The sequence below is a fragment of the Apostichopus japonicus genome, chromosome 9 (genome assembly GCF_037975245.1).
Source record: "Apostichopus japonicus isolate 1M-3 chromosome 9, ASM3797524v1, whole genome shotgun sequence".
NCBI lineage: Eukaryota > Metazoa > Echinodermata > Holothuroidea > Aspidochirotida > Stichopodidae > Apostichopus > Apostichopus japonicus.
The window spans coordinates 7,933,906-7,956,120 of record NC_092569.1 but is presented as its reverse complement, the minus strand read 5'-3'; the positions used below and the strand labels follow the sequence as shown (position 1 = coordinate 7,956,120).

At 39.0% G+C, this 22,215-nt stretch overlaps 1 protein-coding gene and 1 long non-coding RNA gene across 4 annotated transcripts in view; one reads left to right on the top strand and one right to left on the bottom strand.

Annotated features, from left to right (window-relative positions):
- The window catches only part of LOC139973734 (uncharacterized), a 245,354-nt gene that overhangs the window by 118,935 nt on the left and 104,204 nt on the right, over positions 1-22,215 (bottom strand). The window lies entirely within an intron of this gene.
- Positions 1-22,215, top strand: part of LOC139973726 (kremen protein 1-like) — a 169,385-nt gene that overhangs the window by 120,755 nt on the left and 26,415 nt on the right. For all 3 annotated transcript variants that reach the window (XM_071980576.1, XM_071980575.1, XM_071980577.1), the window contains 3 exons: positions 15,506-15,754; positions 16,782-17,099; positions 18,412-18,588. In XM_071980576.1, the coding sequence (XP_071836677.1) occupies positions 15,506-15,754; positions 16,782-17,099; positions 18,412-18,588 (744 nt within the window). The remainder of the gene's footprint in view (positions 1-15,505; positions 15,755-16,781; positions 17,100-18,411; positions 18,589-22,215) is intronic.

Here is a 22,215-nt window from a genome sequence, read left to right as displayed (position 1 = left end):
GTGATGCGAGGTCCGGTTGGTACTTGGTCCCACCCCTCGGGCCTCCCACCATCGGGCAGTGCCACTCGGTGCTAAGGTTGTGAGGAGACAGGTAAGCGAGGAGCGAAGTAAATATTCCAAAACTTACTGGTTTGGATATTTACGAGTGACGAGCTTACCTGTCTCCATTCCCGCCTCCCTCCCCCGAGGGGGTGGGACACAGCCGGATGGGGGAGCAGTCGTTCGACTAGGCTCACGACTCCAAGCACATCACCAGATAGACAGAGCCAACAACTACTAAGAGTCACCGGCCAGGTCTATCGGTGAAGGTAACTTTGCACCCTGTGTTTTTCATAGGCGTACTCACCTAAGTTGTCTTAGGGTTAGCAAGCGTTGGGCCTTTACAGGATGAGGCTCCTTGTTAGGAAAAAGGGGTAGTTTCGCCTGCAGTGCTCAGGAGAGTGTCCCCCCCCTTACCCGCTGCGGCGGGGAGGATTACACTCTCCCTGCTAGGAAGGCATCAGTGCCTTTTGTCAAGGGCTCACCTCTGAGAAGTTTAGTCGACGGGAGTCCTTTGGGGTGGCCAGAGGATTCTGGCCACCCCTATTTCGGTGACCGTGAGGCCACTTTTAAGGAGTGGTCTCATGAGTAGTGAGGAGTGACCGAGGGGGGGGTTCGGTCATAGAGGGCGCACAGTGTTATTATTTTACCAGGACTTTATAGGCACGGTAGAATGAGGTGCTAAGGTTGTGAGGAGACAGGTAAGCTCGTCACTCGTAAATATCCAAACCAGTAAGTTTTGGAATATCCTTGGGGTTCCACAGGAAGTTTTGGGCTTAAAATCTTAGTTCTGGTACAGTGATTGTAACCTTAGGTGTTGCCTTACATTTATACAACATTCCACAGCTCTTCAAGGGTTGCTCATTGGTGAAAAGAGCAGCCATGCTGCTGATGCTTGATCATGGGTTCCACACATGAGACTGCTAAACCCCCAACCACAGGGGGATAAGAAGTTTGTTAATCAATATCTCCTGTCCTGAACCAGGAAAGTAATTGTTTACTCATTTATTGGATGGTCAAACAATATGATTCAGTATGTGGTGGCAATAACCAGACTTTTGTACAGGCTCCTCCACCCTCTTCCTGTGTGGTTTAGCAAATAGCTTTGTTTCCCCTTTTGGTCATGTTTCATTCAAGGAAGGGTCAACAATTACTGAGTGCCAAGAATTCCAGGGCGACTATCTTGAAGGTCCTTTGATGTTAAATTGTCTAAGGGGTTTCACTGGTCTTTAGGCATGATTAGTAACTTTCTCTATTTCTGCTATGGAGGAAAATATAAAGCCCAAATATGTTTACATAAACTTTCCCAAGGATTGACAACTAATTCTTCTTTCTGCCCAGAGTATTACACACTTCATCTTTTGAAGTGGACATTCTGTGACATCAAAGCCCCTACTCCTGATCCTCATGCTTATTGCTGGCACCTATACCAGACCTGTCAACCTGTTTGACCCCAAAATAGGGAGAATTACATTTCTCAGGGCCAAAAAATAGGAAGAATGAGGGGAAAATAGGGAGGTTGGTAATTTTCAACTGAAATGATATAAATACTCCAAATTAAGTAGTATATTTACGCAATACAGTTAGAGAATCATCCAATCAGTGTTTCTTGTTGTATTTGACAGCAGCTCGCTTCGCTTTCTCCAGGGTTTCTTTCATAGGGTTCCATTTGAAACAGGACACAGTTGACTCTGGGTACTGAGACTTCATGTCTAATATGCTAGAAAGAGTCCCATCAAGCTTGAGACTTGACCAACTGTCTGTCTTGTTCTTGCGAACTACACTGAATAGCCTTTCCTGTTCAGCGTTACTGTGGGGAATTACTAATACAATGCTGGCCAGCTTTGCAAAGTTTTTGAATCTTTTCTCTGAGGTTCCAGGCGTTTTCATTTGTGCGAGATACCACCGCAAAACATCCATTCTGTAATGCACTGTATCAGGGCCATCTTCAACCGCGCAATCAATAATCTTTGCTTCCTCCCAGGCAGCTTCACCAATGGTCCTCATCAATGAGAGTTTCATAATCACAGTACTCATCATATAGATCATCATATTCAACGTTCATATCCTGTACTATTGTTGTTGACGAAAAGTTTTGCAGAAAAAAACTCAATGTGGCCCCAGTTGATATCCGTGCGGCATTCTACATCTCCCCAAACTGTGTTTTTAATCACTTGGTTATCTAGTGGGAAGTTCGACTGAATATACTTGAGAGAGTATTTGAAGAAACTCTGAGCTGCATCTGTGAACTTTGTATATTCAATGTTGCTTATATCCCCCTCATTAAGTAGTCTGGTTAAAGTGAACTTGGTTGTGCCACCTAGGAATATGTCCTTTGTGTTTCTAAAGATTGTTTCATCATCCAGGTCTAGTTCAGTGACCTATTTCACATTTTTCATGATTTGTGGCCTTTGTTTATGACTGGCTCTGCCACAATGAATTTTCACATCAGCTAGTCCTTGGTGACCACATGACACATTTCTACCACAAGGAATACAATGGAACTGTTGCGGGTCATTCGATACAGTCCGTACAGGGTATGAACTAGCCCAAGAGATTGTATATGAAACTTTATACTTAGCTGAGCATGATGATGATGTAGCCTTGTTCCTGACGTTGCTATTCAAATTGCCACTACTGCTAGTACTAGGCTGAATGGGAACTTGATCATCTTCCTCATCAGTGTCAGGTTGTTCGATTGGTCGTTTCTGATTCTCTGCCATTATCCTGGGCGGTCACTTTCTTACCATCCAAGATCTACCTCAGTCTACTCAAGATCAGGTTGATAACAATTTGGATCCCAGTCTCTCTACAGCAAGCCTTAAGCCGGGACTGGATGTCATGTGTAGCCAGGCTTAGTGCTGACTAATGTAGTTGGGCCTGCACACAACTCCAGTACGGAGCTGTAATATTAGGCAAGGTTGTTCAATCGCGGCACAAAAATGTCTCCAATTGTATTGGCGCTGATCACGGACGATTAGTATGTTCCACATGAGTAATCCATTATATCAAGTTAAGTTTTTCTTCCATAATCCAAGTAAGAAATCCACAAAAATAATTCTCTCACGAAACGTGGGCAGTTATGATGATACTTTCCTTGATCTGTCATATACAAATAGCCTACATGCGAACACTACTGTATTCAGGACTCGAAAAAGCCCGATGTACAATAACGACCTTGCGTGAAGTCTGAGAACTTACAAAGTAGCCTGCTATTGGTTGAGAGTCCCACACAGCACTGTGTCAGTCGTGATGTGTTTGTAAACAATCAATCTAGTTTTAGATTACACGAATAAGCATCTAGGACTAACTGTTGGCTATGTTCAGAAATGTTGCAAATGATGAAACATTAAAAAACCGGGAGAATAGAATATGAAATGAAATGGGGGTGTAGGCGGTTTTACACTATCTAGCGTAACGTAGTCGCCAAGAACCTGAAGTATTTTTAAGGGGGAGGGCTGAGGAACATGAACTTATAGCATGCTCCTCATGGTGAAACAATTGCACCTATTAGGTGAATTGAGTGTACTGTTAATAGTAGGAAAGACTAGCGTAGGTTCTTATGACCAACTAGACCGGTTTCTGCTCTCAAACTTTATAGGAGGAGCTTCATCAGTAGTAGCCTTTGAATATTTTATATTCGGCCTGGGCGTCTCGTTCTCAAAATGCATCTATTTTCTGTGCACAAGTTTATATGGACTCATAGTGCAGCTATAAGAGCATCTAAAAGCGCTTCGTGTGAACCTTGAGAGTCAGCTGATTCTTGATTAGTACGAAACCTTGAGTAAACAAGTAAATCTTTGAGATTCTGGGCCCTTTCGTAGGCTAGAATCGGTTCTTTTGGAAACAGTTTGGATAATTCCGCGTGTTGCAAAATTAAGTGCCAATGTTTCAAAAGTGCTTTTTTCAAATGCGTGGTTTTGATATGGGGTGTATAGGTAAGCTTGAACACCAGTGGTGGTTCGTTTTGTTTAGGTGAGGTATTGCCTACGGTTTTCAAATTTTATGCCTCTCATGGCTGAAGCAATTTCCTCTTTTTTATAGTTACGGAGTAACAGTTTCTCTGTGAACGCGTTCTTTTCTGTAAGAAATCAGTCCCATTGTTACGGAGACGTGCATATCGTAATATTCCCCTTTAATGAAGCCTTTAAAAGTGGCAAGTAGATGTGCAGAGTTTCTGTCGAGGTATTGGAAGGTTTCCGTGGGTTTGTTGTAGACTTGTGTCTAATAACCCATTGGTTTCGAACCTTGGACCTTTGAAGATTTTCAAATCTAGGTATGTTACCTCGGTGTGTGATAACCCCCTAATGTATAATGGAACAGTCCATGACGCTATCCGCCGTTGCTTGATTGCCCACAGAGCAGCGGGGGAAAGTAGGTCAGCAGATAAACCGCAAAGCTGTGCTTGCTGCACAAGCAATTCTTAGTTTCGCTGTTAGCGTTTTGGTCTAAAACTTTCCGTTATGGAGAGAATTGAAGTAAATTCCCAAAAACTGACTGGTTTGGATATTGAGGAACCATGACACTTACCTGTCTCTCCCACCTCCCTTCGCCACATATGGCACCTTTTGTCTTCCTTATTTCTAATGGATAATGGTTTGTTTCGCCGTTGGTGGTTGTTCAATTGTTGTTTTTAATCTGTTAATCTTGTCAGCATCTTATTCACCCATTGCACCTAGTTGCATCTATTGGTGAGACTTTTACTGTCTCTTTGCTTCTTTAAGTCTCTCACTTCCCACCACATCCTTTAATTGAATAGAAAAGTCTCAATGTATTGTGAGGTGGGTTTCAACCTTTTCTCACCTCTAAGATGGTATGACTGCATAAGGTTGTTGATTAGTTTATATTACACAGCTCATGTCAGTATCTTTTGTCAGTTTCCAGATGATCAGCAATGGGTTGTGTCTATGTTACTTCATATGCCCTCCACCCACCCTTCTTTTGCGCAATGAACGCATCTGTAGGACTGTGGGTAGATTTGGAAGGCAGAGGTAGTAGGTATTATGTGGGGGTGCAGTGCTAAAATGTTACCAACTATTGTAGGGTAGGTAGAGTAAGTGCATAAGTAGAATGGAGACAGGTAAGTATGGTCGTTCGTAATTCCACAAACCAGTAAGTTTTTGGGAGTCTACGTTTGATGGCATTTTGAGTTCCGTAATTATATAAATGAATCATATAAAACTGTACTAAATATAATTACCAAATGTCAATTTGTCCCCTTCCCCCATCAGTGGCTTGCAAAGGTGATGGGGAGGGGCAAATTCAAATTTCCCCAACAAATTTAAGTACAAGTATGTAGCTGAACTTTTATGGACGTCAAGCTTGAAAGAAGAATTTTATAGAGAAGGAGGATTGCAATTGGGTCATTTAAAGGCATTGAAGACTCCCCAAACTATGTGCTGCCCTGTTAAAAAGTTAACTTTCCTTTGCTTGCAAGTGAAGTTTTTCTCTTGTCACTACAAAATGCAGACAGTAATGAAACGTGATACCTTGTTATCTTTATCTGGACCTGAGATGTCCATGGCTGTATCGTTTGTACACTGTGCTGTGGGTATTGACCATAGCTGTATGTACTGACTGTACACGAGTGTCTAATTACGGACGGTAGCAATGCTGCCATGTGGTTAGAGATATAAGTTACTATGCGGTGAAAATTTTAATGCAAGCTAACTTGCAATACAGTTTCAGTTTATTTTTCCACATTTTATTGCATTGTTTCAAGCAGAGAACCTTCAAGCTGCTGTATAGCTCAACCCCGGTATGATAGTGACATGTGTAGGCTACTCGACAAAATTTTCCAGAAACGTAATGGTAATACACCCACCCCACTAGGGTTGGGCGATATTTGCTTTTTAACGTCACGATAAATAGTTCAAAGATTATCGTGATATTTCAATAATTATACGACAATTTTTCCTTGTTGTTTTAAGTGTGTTCGTGAACACACTAAAAACAACTGCCGATTTCCCACCAACCCCTGTTGCGTGCGAGCGTAATGGCTGTATGGTATAGACTCGTGTATCATGGGGAATAGAAAGTTTTGTTCATGCGGAGGAGTCGGTTGGCTTGAGGTGTTTTACTTACCTTAATGTTACGGGGATATATACTTTTCTTGAACGTCTAAGATAATATTTCGCATAACTTTACCGATCCTTTACTGACTTACCCTTATTAATTCTAGAGTGGAGCCAAAATAGTTTACTCCATGAAAAGTTTTTTGGAAACGTGCCAAAAATGATAAAAATGAAAACGATGATATTTAAGTAGGGGTAAACACTGCAGTTGTAAACTGATGTACGTATAGTAAAATTTTCACCGAATAGTAACTTATATCTTATAACCACATGGCAGCCTAACACACTAAGTCAATGGGAAAATCAAGCCTCAAACATCTGTTTATTCGTTGAATTTGTGTCGCAGTTAGCTTCAGAGATCAACGTTACGGTCGATGTTCTCTCTTTAACATACATATGTGGCATAGCTTAACTATTGTTTTGTTTAAATTCTGGTTTGTCAATATGGGTTTTCTGAAGTTCTTGGGGGGCATATATTTAATGCAATGGCTGATTCAGTTTTTAATTCATAGTTACGTACCACTCGTTGAACAAGGCTCATAATGTATAGGCCAGGTAAAGGCTGCTTTTATCGAACTTTCGATTAGCGGAGTTTCACAATTGTTCATAAGAGACCCAAGAAATTTTATTTGTGAGGTTTGATAACGTGGAAGATTTGCAAGAATTATATAAAGTACTGAATCTCGGACATTTGGTAGTGGCGGATTTTAGTGTATAAGTCACTTTGCGACATAAACTACCGCTCTATTGACTGTCAAAACCGCAAAAGTTAATCCGGTCACTTGGTCAAGTTTGCCCATTGTTTGTGAAGAATAACCAGCCTTGAGTTGTCAGGACACTGTGCTCATTACTCCGGCTGGCAACCAGCGTGTGTGCATTCAACCATGGGACCAATATGCACATGCATAATGAGCAAGGGGTGCGAGATTTCCGCCGGCCCGGAACCGGCGGTTAGATTTGCGAGGCTTCCCTTAAACATAATTTGAACAAATGCATTTTTAAACACTGTCCCTCTCCTGAAGTCTGCCTTAAGACTCACCTTTAATGCAAATGTAGCTTGTCAAAAAGGCAGTGACCAGGCAAAAATATATGTTCTTAGGTTTGGGTAAAATACAAGTAGCACCTTCCCATGGGAGAAGGACCTGATGACTTTGAGATCGTGGGGACAACTTGAAAAGGCGTAACGCTCACACAAAAGTAAACAAGAGGAAAAATAGTAGGTGTACTATGCACATGAATCTTGTATTAAAAACAATGGAGTCACTTAAACTTAAAAAAAAATTAAATGATATAAATGGGTGACTAACAGATCTTATCAGAGCTGTTACGTCTAACAAGAAATCCACTGAACTTATTTGAAAATAAAATGCCTAAAAGTTCTAAGTTAGAACACAATCGCGGCACGGGTCAACCAAACTAAAAGTCGGGAAATATAATTACTTCCTTGGGTTACTTCGATCAGACTCAGGTTCACTCTGTTGGGGGACGTCTCTGGGGTAGGTTTGCTCACTGGACGGCTCTAGACCAGCTTGCTCTTCACTCCCTGGTATCTGGGCCCATTGACCTATCAGCTGTCAATTAAGTTACTAAATAATTACCAGGCACATTACTTAACCCGAATCTAAACTTATAAATGGGTCTCATCAGTTTCCTTAAATAAATTTGTAGATACACATCCAACACCAAGAATATCCCTACCAAAACAAAATAGCTATTAAACTGTCTATTTCTCCCACAGTTCTCAAAAGTGATAGAGGCTTGGAGCGTCACTGTCAACATGACCAACACCCAAAGCCACGTGCTTAGAAAGAAGTAGTCTTCCTCTGCTATGTGTAGACAGAATGTCTTGGGCAATAGCATTGTCATCCTTTCATCACATCTTTGTTCAGCAGCTTCTTTGAGCCGTTTTTCAGCATCTCGTGTCAGACACTGAGACAGCTGTTCTGTCTGCCCACTAACAGATCTTCTTCCTTTTGAAAACTTGAGTCCTGATTGTGCCAGAGAAATCTCTGTAGAGGAAGCACTGCAAATATCCTTGTCTTTGGTGCCGATGGGCCTGCACTTTCACCTGCAACAAATCAAAACCAAATTTGTTTGGTTAACACAGTATTTTGAATTGTCCTGTCCATCACACTGTGGTTCACATTAATTGTCTACACTGGAACTCAACTGACTAATAAGCCATTTGATATTCCATTCATTTCAGTGTAAGTCTGGAGCTATGAGCTTGGTTTGGCATAGTTACAAACCCACACACTACAAAGGTTTGAGAACACATGCAACGCTACTTGACCGGATTTCCCATACTAAAAGAAGGCCTCCCCATACATGCATCAAAGTAAAATAAACCAAGCAAGATGCTATGATATAAAATATTTTATTCCAAATTTTTCAAGAGCTGTAATAAGACTATAGGTGCAACTAAATCTAGTGCCATGCTGATGCTAAAATAGCTGGAAACTTACATATGCCAACTTGCTTTGTTAGGTGTACAAAATATAAGAAGGGATCTGAGACTAGGCAATACTGTAGCATTGCCTAGGCCTATATACTTAGTAGCCTGTATATAAGCTACATTACACGCTACATTTGTTAGTGTGTGTGCCAGTACTACCAGCAGCCATAGAGACATGCTCTGGGCTTAGTTAGGCCCTGTTTTGACAAATTAATCCAAGACTAGAGGCTAGACCATAGGCCTAGGCCGACATTGAATATTGATAGGCTTAACGTTAGTCTGCCCATCGAACCTACACTGGTGTTGATTTCATTTTGTTTCATGACAAATAAAACATGAAATAAATGGTATCATAAAATAACAGCTACCAGCATAAAGTAGCTGTCGATCTATCTTTCATGGGTGCTACGTTAATCACTTCTAGTCTAAGGCAAACTAGTAGTAGTATAGTATTGAAGAGCCTTGTCCTTAATTTTCATAGTTGGCATTCGTATCACTTGACATGTATACTTTCTTGTCACAGTAAGTCTAACATGAGTAATAGTAACAGGCCTTGAATTACCTTCATCGTTCGTGTATTGAATCATGGAAGCACCTTCTAGGCATGGAAATTTGCCACCCTCAATACTGCTTCATATCTCGGCACATTTGACGTCGGTTTGCCAACTGTTGGCTGTAATTTTCGTTAGACTTTCAGCCCATCGTTCTCTTGTTGTGCAGTACGTTATGCAGACTAATTGTAAACACGTACAAACGTTACATACACACAGTCTGTGCATATACATCACGCCGAGCCGAGCAGTTTCTGTATCAGCTGACATATCACATGCCATGCAATAAGGATTTTGATTGGCTCTTGACTGAAAAAATTGCTGCGCCCGGAGAAGTCCTAAAGCGGACTAAATGAGTCCGTCTTAAACTGTTGTTTACTCTTTAGATAACACTTCCCGAACCATCCAACATCGAGAATTGTAATTAGCATATGAAAACACACCATAATATGTGATCAAACCTTGGTACTAAAGATGTGCAACGACAGTGAGCGAAATCGAGCCTGCCCCGATGGACTATATCCCATAGTATTGTTTTCTTTAATTGGTTGAGAAATTATCCCGTAGTACACAAACTGAAGAAGGCAAAGCTATTTTAGGGATATTTCCTGTAGGCTACCTCTCGTAATAATCTATACTTTCCACAATTCTTCAAATGAGGTTTATATAGGCCAGGTATTAACCTTAAAATAATCCTGTCTGACGGCATGTTTACAAGTAGCCCATGGTTGTCGAATGATGTTTGCACTCAGCCAGGGGATATTAGAACAGTGTTATGGGTGTTCAAGCCCCCCCCCCCCCTCCCACCCATTTTCCAAACCACACAAAGTATTTATTAGCACAACATTGCAATTAGAGCTACTTTCATTGACCTAATTTATAGTCTAAATATTCCTCCAAAATCACCATTTGATGCCCAAATAGTCATTTTTCTGGGGGGGGGGGGAACACCTTTGCCCCTACATGATAAATGGCTTCAGTGCCCCAAGGCACAACCCCTGCATTATAAAAATACTTGATACGCATCTGGTCATCTTGTAAGGGTTCATGTCCCTACCTGAGTCATTCATTCATAATCTTGCGTTAATGGAGCTATTATATGGACTTTATTTATATTCTAATAAACATGCCTCAGTAACATCACCTGTCGTCTTAATATTTCTTTTCTGGGGGAGATCCCCCATACTCCACTACATGAAAATTTGCTTTCATGACCCCACAGCAGCACCCCTTCTTTAGAAAATACTTCATTCGGTCTAAAGCTTCAGGGCCCCAGTCGTTGGAATTTTAAATTTATTAGTATTTAGTGGCATAATATTGTGTTTAAGGCTGCTTAAAGGAGAAATAAACTCTGGGTTTTTAAAGTGTACATGCGGTAGGGGATATTTTTTGGATACCATTTATTAAATTACTAAGCAAAATATAGTTTCCCTGAAATTTTCATGAATTTCCCAATTATTTTTTTTACCCATTTGAACAACAGCCATTTTGTTAATTTGAGGATTGAGGGCGCTTCAAAAGTGACATAGGCAAGCCACTTTGTTATCAAAACAATGAAGCTTTGCATACGAGTTATAGTCTATTCGCACTATGTTCGAAGCATCTTGCTTCGTTTATTTCACCGGTTAAAATGCCTTTGGTTGTGTTAACCGAAAAGGGGAATGGGGAGCAGAAAAAGGAAAAAGATATTTCGATATTCCAGATGGAATAAAATATCCAAAAAAGAGTGAACTTTCACTGAGGTGTACAGTACCTGTTTGTCATGTTCTCAGCAGCCGTAGGAATAGGGTTCCTTTATTTTGTACCTCAAGAAATTTACAAAACAGAGTTCTAAATTAACTGGCTGCAAAAATATCTGGGAGAATTCAGGTCTGTTGGTCAGACATGCTCCTGCGTTCAACAAAGCTTTTTCCGCGAACAATCCATAGCAGCATACCCTCTCCTTGTCGCTTTCCAATGGCGAACAGAGTGCACACAGACACCATTCTTCGCAGTGGCTCGTGGAACCGGTATTCGTATCAGCAACGGAATTCGACCCAACATCACCAACAGTCGCGGACTGATTCTTTGCACAAACTCCTCCTCTCGAAGTCTCAGTTCTTCCTCTGAATATTCTGGTTCAAAAAGATACGATTCCAATCCAAAGGCTTCCATTTTCTTTTTTTGAAGATATTTGCTTGACAGTAAATTGGAGTGCAATGATGGACGTAAATAACGCTATCGCTAGGACTGAGTATGCGGTGAAAGCACATCTAAACACGTTAAAAATCAAATCCTTGAAAAGATCCCAAAACTTATATATGTTACTGATACTCGTTACAATAACAAATTTCACACACTTTTTGAACAGGTTATGAAATGGAAAAAAAATCTTTATCATCGTATTCTGTATACTCGTAGCTTTCCAATGATACCCAATTTGTGTCAAACGAAACTTGCATCCTCGAGGAATAAACGATCAAAAATTCGAGGGTAATAAACTTTCGAAAAATTGTTGTTCTTAAGGTATTACACATTACACTCTTGCAGCGCGCCGTAGTAATTGAGATTTGGTGTTTGGAGTTTTGTTTTTACGTAAATTTATCTCGTAACTGTTAAATATGCCGAGCCGATATGTGGTATCAGGTTGCTCCACCACAAGTAAAGACGGATTTCTACTGCAAGCTTTTCCAAAAGATGACAGAAATCGAAGAATTTGAACATGACTCGCTCAAAACACTACACATACACTACGTTATGAGTGCCTGTAGGCCTATACTGTTGCCAAATTACTTGTTATGACCATAGCCTAGGCCTCCTTGATACAGCAATGACAATTTTTTTGGGTTACCTAATATTTAGCCAGTTGGTTTTAGAACAATCAATATTAGATCTGCAAGTTTTCTTTTGTGGTAAAACTGGCGTTTTGTTGTGATTACGTAACAGTTGGATGATACAATTACACAGGCTAACCTGTTATACAACGTCTATTAGTTAGGTCTAGGGCCATGTTACCACTACTACTATAGCCTGGTTGCACTGTACAGAATGTCACATTTTCTTGCACTGTAGGATACAAAATTCTAGAAGCTTCGCTAGGAAGTTAAGTAGCAGGATCATCGACATTCCAGATAATTTAAATCATATTATGGTCTTAATAACGATGGTTTTGTTTACGCTCAACTGACAAGTTTCGGTTCAAGATAGTTCAACCGTTCTGCTCGGGGACTTCACACGGTAGGGACGCGTCTCGGCCATCGGGATCGTTTTACAATTCTTCTGCAAGGGGCTCAATTGATAGGGAAAAGCACCGATATCATCTTCATCACCCTCAAAACTATTTCCTCCGATTCTTCCTCAAGAAAATAATTTTCGTCAAAGCTTAGGAATGTCCTGAGAGTTGAAGACCTATTTCCTCGGAATCGGAAGATTCGGGAGAAGACAATTGATCAGAAGAGTGTTGTGGTTACATGTAGTAAACTGTATAACGCCGTATCGGTAAACAGAGGGGAGTTGGCTTTGGCTGAAATGGTTCCTTTGATGACGTCAGATGAACTGCGGTGGGCAGCTTTGTTTTTTTTTTTACGAGTGGCAGCTCGAGAGGTCTCTAGGGAATACTTTGACAGCGAATTCATGGAGTTTGAAGCCGTATTTACGGAAAGTTGTGCATGGTTGGTGTTGTAGTAATGTAGATAAACCATTCCAAGACGTGAACATTTTTTCATTTCATAACCTCTTTCAGCATTTTTACAGATCAATCAAGACAAAAGATATTTTTTGATCGATATTTTATTCATTACTATTGTTGAAAGTACTAATTATTTTAGGGATTGGCAACTATTTTGTCTTGAAATACGCGACGCGGCTCGCTTTTGTCACGGTACATCCGGGCATGAGCGGCGATCATGGGGGGACGGGGGGGACATGTCCCCCCAATATTTTAGGTGGGGGGACATAGTATCTAATATCCCCCCAATATTTGGTGGCATATTTTTTTTTAAGCATATGTTTTGTATTTTTTTATGATATCGCTAGTAATTTCAAAATAGAAAATGCTTAGATGCAACTTACAAGGCCTGGGAAGTGCCATTTCCAGCGATCTGGGAGGCATTTTCGGCCAAAATTTTCTTTTGTGCTTTGCACCAACTTGTGGTGGCGCTACACTCTGAAAGTCTAGGTACAAGCTTTGCCCCTCCCTTGGCAAATTTCTCGCAAGGCGCCTGTCAAACCGTGTCACAATTTGTTACTATATATGACCGAAAGTAGTTTTTACTTTTTTTGGAAATGAATAGCTAGACGAACCACATCTGTAATGAAATTTGGTTTGCATCTTTTGTATGAGTGTAAGGACGTACAATCGTATATATGATCAAAATCAATATGGGTTCACTGGGTTGCCATTTGGCCTGTTTCCTACAAAATTTCTAACCGCAGGTGCGTAGCCAAAGGAGGGGGGGAGGGTGGAGACGGCCCTCCCCCTCGAGCATATTTTTTGGGTATTTTCTATGATATCGAAGTTTTATAATAGGCGTTATTAAGAGGTTTTAATATTTGTACACCAATAATTTAACTTTGTCTGAATTTTCGAAAATTCCTTGACCAACATTCTTCATCATACTTCCCTCTACTCGTGCAATTTTCACCGGTCTGTTAGGGGTTGAGGGGGTTTTTGCTATATTGGTTGTCCATAGATAAAATTTTGTGCAACATTATGGGTACGTTTTGAAGTGAATTAGTCTATTCAAATTCTGAACAAATAATGGGCCTAAAACCTTGAAAAGTGGGGCTGACGGGTATTGTGGGGCATTACGTAGAATTACTTCTAAAAGCAATGATCCACAGGAGATGCAATGAGGTCGAACATGATGTGTGACTGGTGACAATCTTGAAAAAGGTTATGAATGAAAAAAAAACTATTAGGAAAAACTTGGTTCTCAGGCAAAAGTGTACATCTGGTTGGTCATTTTCAAGCCCAAGAAGTGCCATTTCCGGTGATCTGGGGGGCTGTCAAAACCAGACATTTTCTTGTACGCTGCGCGCCAACCAATGGTGGTGCTCCGCTTTGATAGTAATTCGCCTGCATCCAAGCAAATGTTCCCCCCCCCAATATTTGAAACAGATCGCCGCCCCTGCATCCGGGAACTGGCTAAATTCAAACAAAATGGCGCGACACATGAACTACATTCAAATCGTTTTTTTACCTCAAAGAATGGATTTTTATGCTTTTCTTTTGCGTTTACTGGAAAGACCATCTGTCAAAACGTAAGAATGGATGCAAAAAAAAACTAGGGTTTATTTCTCCTTTAATACTACCTAAGTAATGATATGCATCAGAGTGCACCATTTGCGTCTGAATATTATTTTTTCGTCAAATCCATATATATTCCACACATGTTTACTCCTAGACAGTCTCTTCCCCCCCCCCCCCCTCTCCGCAAGCTTATAATACAATTCATCTTTTTTAAACAAACTGAAGAAATGGGCACAATATATTGTTCATTAGTGGAACCTATTACCTGCAAATGGTTTGTTTCTTGTACTCTCCTATATCTAGCTGTTGATTTAAGTCACCAGTTTATGAGGGTAGTTAACAAGAACTGCTGCGACTATGGTTGCATTATGCTATTTGGGTGTTTTGTACAATTTTGTTGTACATTATGCACATTCATTACATCTGAAATATATTGTTGTGTCTAAATTCCCCGCTGTTCGTTTAGCACACTTGAACAGCATTGATCGCATCCCATGTACACTGAGTATAGGAGATATTTCACAGCGGAGTAACGTTACCTGACAGGATGTTTTAAAACTTAGCTATAATATACCTGGAGACATACTCAGGGGAGATTTTACACTCTTACACCGGCAATCCATAATGCAACGTTAATCTGTCATATTTTGAAATTATTGGGAAGAGGAAAGCTGCCTGAATGGAAAATGGGGAAACGTATTGCGGTTTCCATGACTTCATGGCACTTCTGCTTGTTAGTAACCAGAAATAGCTGTTGAAAAAGAAATGGCTGGAACGACCATTTTGATACAATTACACTATGGCATGATAAACACAGTATGTGGCAATACACACCTCCACCAAAAATAATAGTGGTCTTTTCCTCAATGTGATGGGTTCACACACAAAGTATGAAATTAACAATTTTTTTTCCACCAAAAGTGAACTAAGTACATACTAAATATGTTATTGGTCCAAGTTTCCCATCTTGAGATATTGTGTTAACATGCGAGGCATCACACACACGCCAGAAGGATTGCATAGGTTATGATTATCATCAAAACAAGTGAACAATGACCTGTCCTAATTGTGCTTCAAATAACATAATGCAGAATCTGTACACTTGTTTGGTTTGGCAAAGAAAATTACCGTGTTTGTATTTCCTATTCCTTACCAGCACCAGCCGTTGTGTCATGTGTAATAACTGATGATAACAGTCCTTCGTTTGTCGGCAAATTCAGTGACTCACTTGACCTGTCCTCCGGCAGTTGTCTGAAATTCTGCAGAGAGTTTGGCTTTGCATTTGCCTCGGTCGATGCTAATTATGGATGCTCGTGTGGAGCAGAATCTGAGAAAGTACAAGAAAGCAAAATGGTGCCATTCGAGGAATGCAAAGATGCGATCAACAGATCTATCATCTACGATGGTAATTAAGGCCTCTCTATCATGTCATATCTGGCAAATTTGTATTCAATTTGATTTCTTTGACACCATGTATCACTACATGGAATGGCTTTTAAATAGTCTTATTCACCATGTTACATTTTCTTTGTTCAGGTGGGTTATGGAAAAAGTTATCATCCTTTGATGAATAGGAACAAAACGTATCATTAAATTGCCTTGCATAAAAAGGTATGACTTGCCCTTGCATCATATTTATATATTTTCAGAGCACACCAGAAAACATTGCTAGCCTCACCTTAACATATAATTACTCTTAATCATAGGTAAAATTGATGACTTTATCTCATTACTTTAGTCATTCCAAAGAATGAACCATGGAACATTTGATGAAGTGGCAACTATATGAAGACTGCTAATACTTACTCTTAATAAAGAATTGACTTTGATTACAATGATGACATCATGTTGTAACCTTAGTTATCATAGAGGTTGAACTGTGACTTCTTTGATCACTTCATCACAATATATTGATACAAATGAGGGACGTCTGAAAATGTTCATGCATGTGTCTGTGATTGTCTCTTCATTGATCTGTTGGAGAATTTTGATATAGTTTAATCACTGTTAAGCAACAGGTTAAACTATATACACCATTTATATTTTTCCTATGTCATAAGATGGAGGATTCTGCTTCATTCTGTCAATATCCTTAAATATACCTCAATTCTATCAAATTATATTACACACTCTAATGTGAACGTTCAAAACTAGTAAACTTCAGCTTTTGAAAACAGTTTTTACAGCCAAATATCTCACTCTATGTATGATTGGAGGCATCGAAGTCCTCTTTATTTACTGTTAAATACCCATTGTACCAATGTAATACCTTCCTTGCTTGAAATGTCACAGTTTAAATTTGGCTTACACACATTGAGACTTTAATTCTTTAAATAAATGGGTGGAGCTTTGGTTAAAAACTAATGTCTATTGACTATTTACAACATAATGTTCAATATGAAAAATTACTATATTGCCCTTTCTCCTCATAGTCAATGTAGGTAACTGCGGTGGACGTTTAGCAGCAGGGGAAGGAACAATCTCATCACCTGGTTACCCTATCCCTTACCCAGCAGGTATCACTTGCATTTGGGACATAGAGTTGTCCAAACCTAATACAAAGATCACAATCCATGACATATCTCTTGCCGATGGTGATCAGATCAAGTTGCAGTTTCCAGATCACGACGTCACTGTGCCTCGTTTGAATCAGCCATACACCCTATCAACCGATGCAGACCATGTTCGTATCACATTTGTCTCTTCAGTTGACTCGGATGGAGGAGAAGGGTTTTTCTTGAACTTTCAAGGTATCCGTACTTCAAACTATTTTGTTCATTGAAGTTTATAACCACTGCCCTTACATATTCTGCTGTGAATTGGTCACTGATCACGCTTGAATTTCATTATCATTAAATAATTTCCTCAATCTAACCTATGCAGTCATGTAGGCAGATGAGTGTATGTGACGCCTTGCTTGTAATATCGATATCTCAAGAAGGGAAGTTTTGACTAATTTCATATTTCATGTGTAGGAAAACCACATTTAGGAGGAAAAGCCTTTTGTTTTTGGTTGTTGTCAAACTTTATTTGGGGGCACCAGGAGTCAATATGTGCAAACTTTGTAAACACGATACCTCAAGAGAGGAAACTTGGATGTATTTCATGTGAAGAATTACTACATTTAGAAGAAGCCTATTGTTTTTGGTGGAGGTCAAATGTCATTTGGGGTCACTAGAGGTCAAATTGTTGGAACCTTGTTTCATAACGTGCGGTATCTCCAACCGACCAGCCTATAAGATAACATGTGCGATACGCCTCATACGAATAGGCGAGGTTGTTGGCAATTGGAAATTAGCATATATGGTATCAGTAGATAGTATCAGCGAACCAGCCACCAAAGTGACATTGACTTAACTGTGTCACTATTTGATAGGCACTCTATACAAACATGTGAAGAAAGTTTCATATACTGCTTGTATGTATATACACCATATATGGTATATATGGTATCAGTAGATAGTATCAGCAAACCAGCCACCAAAGTGACATTGACTTAACTGTGTCACTATTTGATAGGCACTCTATACAAACATGTGAAGAAAGTTTCATATACTGCTTGTATGTATATACACCGGTAAGGTAAAATTGGGTTCATTAACACAAAAACGTGAAGGAAAAAATGTTTCGTGTCAGAATACCAAAACATCTCCTAAATTATTTGTTGAGGCATTTCCTACATGCCATCAGTCATAATTTGCAAAACATACAACAATTTAAGGAGTTTTGAGACAAGTTTGCTGTTCTTGCTACTAGGATTTTTTGCAAAGATTTTCACTCAACACCAGTTGTTGACGTGGAAGAAAGATTGCTCTGATTTGGTGGAGGTGTGTATTGCCACGTACAGGAGACTGACCTGTGTTTTATCTTGCCATAGTGTAATTGTACATCAAAATATTGGTTTATGTCGTTTATATTGTGACAGCGATTTCTGGTTAACTATCAGAAGTCTAGTGCAATGAAGTCATCGAAATCTCAATGCATTTTGCATACTAGTTGAGTTTACCATTGGTTCAGCAAATTATCTGGAGAGATTGAAAGATTGGTCTTTTTAATTTTTAGATGACACCCAATGTGAGGTTCCTACCATCGAGAATGGTTCTTTGGTAAATGATCCTAAAATGATATATCGTCCTGGAAGTTCAATCAGAGTAAGATGTGATACGAATCTTGTGTACAGCAATGCCACCGTAACTTGCAAGTCCAATGGAAAATGGTATCCCGAACCAGCCTGCAATGGTAAGCATAACAATTGTTAACAAAAGCATATTCTTCTGGAAGACATTACTCATTTAGTATGTAGAACTCATGAAAATTTGCTAAGTTAATTTCATGGGAGCCAGCGGTCTAACAGAATAAAAGAAATTACTAGACAACTGAATAAAGTTATTCATAACAGCTTTTAAAAGTTTCTAGCCTGTTATGAATATGTCCACAATAATAGTCAATCATTACAACACAACATGAAATGTTCAATTGACACAGGACAAAATGGTCTCAGCAAAGTTACAAGTAACCCTGAAAACATGATATCTTAGGAAGGGAAGCTTGGACCAATCTCATATTTAATATGTATATCAGGGTTGTCCAACCTTTTGCAGAGGAGGGCAAGTTGCAACATGGAATGATTATGATGAAGGAGGGGCCGCATGAACCCTACGCTCGAATTTTCGATTTTTTGCCCGAAGCCCAAGGCAACAAAATGTGAGCACTGCGCGCGGAGCGCACTGATTTATTTTCCTTCCTGATAAAACAGATGAATAAAGTCCAGCCGCCCCCTCTCCGCTGAGAGAGTGTCACACAAACTGACTTGTATGCAGTTTTTGGACCCTGAAGGTTCGAATGATTGATTATATAGCTTCAAATTGTTATCAATAATATCTGCTCACTAAAATTTCGCACCGTAGAGCATCTCTGGCGGGCCGGACGTGACCCTGCGGCGGGCCGGACTGTGGCCCGCGGGCCGTAGGTTGGACAACCCTGATGTATATAGTTGTGAAACGTTAAGTAACAGAAGCCTTTTGTGTTTGTGGACTCAACAGTCATTTGTGGTCACCAGAGGCCAAATTGTGAAAACCTTGAAAACACGATATCTCAAGAAGGGAAGCTTGGAACAATCTCATATTTAGTATGTAGTTGTGACAAGGTTATTTTAGGAAGCATATTGTTTTTGTGGAGGTCATTTGGGTCACTAGGGGTCAAATTATGTGGAAAAAGGTGTATTCTTTGTACAAACAGCACAGCTATTGAAATGAACGATATCACTGAATCATCAGTTGCTTCCGTGGTATTTTACAATTGTCGAGATTCAGTGCCAACTAAAACTTTGTGTTGGATATGTGGTCAATTCCATGGTGACTCGCGTGACATTTTTACTAAAATTCCTCTCTATTTGATATCATTAAACAAATAAAGAAATTACATGGGAGAAAAGCATTCATGTAGTCAGTGAAGGTACGCCTTAATGCTTACAACAGTAGACTAAAACTATTTATACCTCAAGTATTATTGGGGGTGAAATTGGCAAAAAACTAAACGTGACTCGCGTGACAGTTACTATTAGCAAAAATCAGAATGCACACACAAATGTTGGATTTCTTATGTCTTATTAAAATATTTCCAATCACTTTTTATAATCATACCGAAGTTGAAAAACACCTCTACCTCATTTGCTATGTAACTTTGAAAAAATGTTGTAACGCATGAAAATAACGATGAAGATGTATTGTGACTCGCGTGACAAGAAAACATGACTCACGTGACAAGTTCACTTTTCGGATAATTCTAGACCAAATGCAGTAGTGAATCGAAGGTATAGATCTTGCATAGTGAAATATAACATTCATTGGTCTAGAAAGTGTCCAAAAGGTACTTCCCTTGGGAATGTCCAGATGATATTAATGTCCCCGAGTTACTACCTTCATGACTGCAGACAGTAGGTAATATACTGTATGGGTAGTACAGTTGTTCAGGCAATATATCTTGTCAATTAATATTTATAACAATATTTAGTCTGTTGAAGTCACTCATTTGAAAGTTACAGAAGAAACAGATCTATCAAAATGTGATTCAAATTACCATTCTCATTTGTCATATTTGAATAAACCTGAAGTGTAATATTTGAGAAGATACATTAGCTCATAGGATTTTGGGAATGATTGAGCAGTTAAAATCTTAAGGTTGTCAAGTCATAGCACATGGCATTGTCAGATACAAATATAGATTATGTTTTTGTATATTACTAAAAAATCAATGACATGTGCTAACTTTCCAAATGTGGTGATAAAATAGGCATTATATTGCGAATAAATATTCATGATTTTAAATTCTGATATTTCAAATGAAATTATTATAATTAGTTGCATTATGTGTGTCCATATTAAGAGGAATGCATATATATGATATCTTTAATCAGTGATTCATTCATCAAACTATAACATCCCTGTAATTTTCACACAGTAAATAGGTAGAAACACTATCTTGATTTGACGTGACTCGCGTGACATTCGTAAAGAGTGATTTTCTGCAAAATTTGAATATCTTCTCAAAAGGAAAATTCAGTAATCCTTTTGGTATCTATGTGAAGACTTGATATTCATTATTTGGAGTAAAACTATTGTGCAGGCAAGGAGAAAAACAAAAACAGTCAATTTTGTGACTCACGTGACAGTAAATAGAGGGTGTTTACTGTTTTCAATTTACCACTGTTGTCTAATGCCTTGATGTCAAAATAAAATTGAAGCTATTAAGTGAGCACTATACTATATAGCAAATATAATTAGTCCAACACACAGTAAATAGGTAGAACACTATCTTGAATTGACGTGACTCGCGTGACGTGACGTGACTCGCGTGACATTCGTAAAGGGTGATTTTCCGCAAAATTTGAATATCTTCTGGAAAGGAAAATTCAGTATATAATCCTTTTAGTATCTATGTGAAGACTTGATATTCATTATTTGGAGTAAAACTATTGCGCAGGCAAGGAGAACAACAAAAAAACAGTCAATTTTGTGACTCGCGTGACAGTAAATCGAGGGTGTTTTCAATTCACCACTATTGTCTAATGCCTTGATGTAAAAAAAAAATTGAAGCTATTAAGTGAGCACTATGCTATAGCAAATACAATTAGTCCAAAAAACTGATGATACCTATGATTACTATGTACAAATCTGCACAATATGAAATTTCACTGTATTTTTCATAATCTAGTTACTACGGGAACCATTTGTTATTACCGACCCAATAATCAAACAAATGATGTTTCGGGGTGAAAAAATTATTTTTAGTAACTACTAGTAGTCTATTTATTGGAAACTTATACAATTTTAATGTACAATGATTTTAAATTTTTTGGTATGATGTTGACCTTATCATGGAATTGACCATATAGTTACATTGTGGAAATGACTAGGCCCAATTTAAGAAAATAACTGTGGCCTAGTTAGAATTTTATCAATGACCGTTCTCATTAACTGTATAAAATGGTTTGCTAACTGCACATGCATTTTGTACGGAAAGTTACAATGTGCAGAGATTGTTCACAAACTTCAATTGAGCATTTACAAACATACAGCGAAAGCATTACTTGAAATCTAAAATAACTATTTATTAGAGGGAATGGTTTGAGCTTAGGAAGTATGTAATGTGTTTTAAAGGCATTCATAAATATGTTGTGTTCATATCATAAATATGTTGTGTTCATATATTAATTTCTCAACCAATTAAAGAAAACAATATAAAGAGTTTTGAGACTAGTTTGTTGTTGTTGCTCCTAGGATTTTTTGCAAAGATATTCACTCAACACCAGTTGCAATTACGTAGCACCATATATCTGCCCAATTGCCTAACCTTGTGTACTAAGGA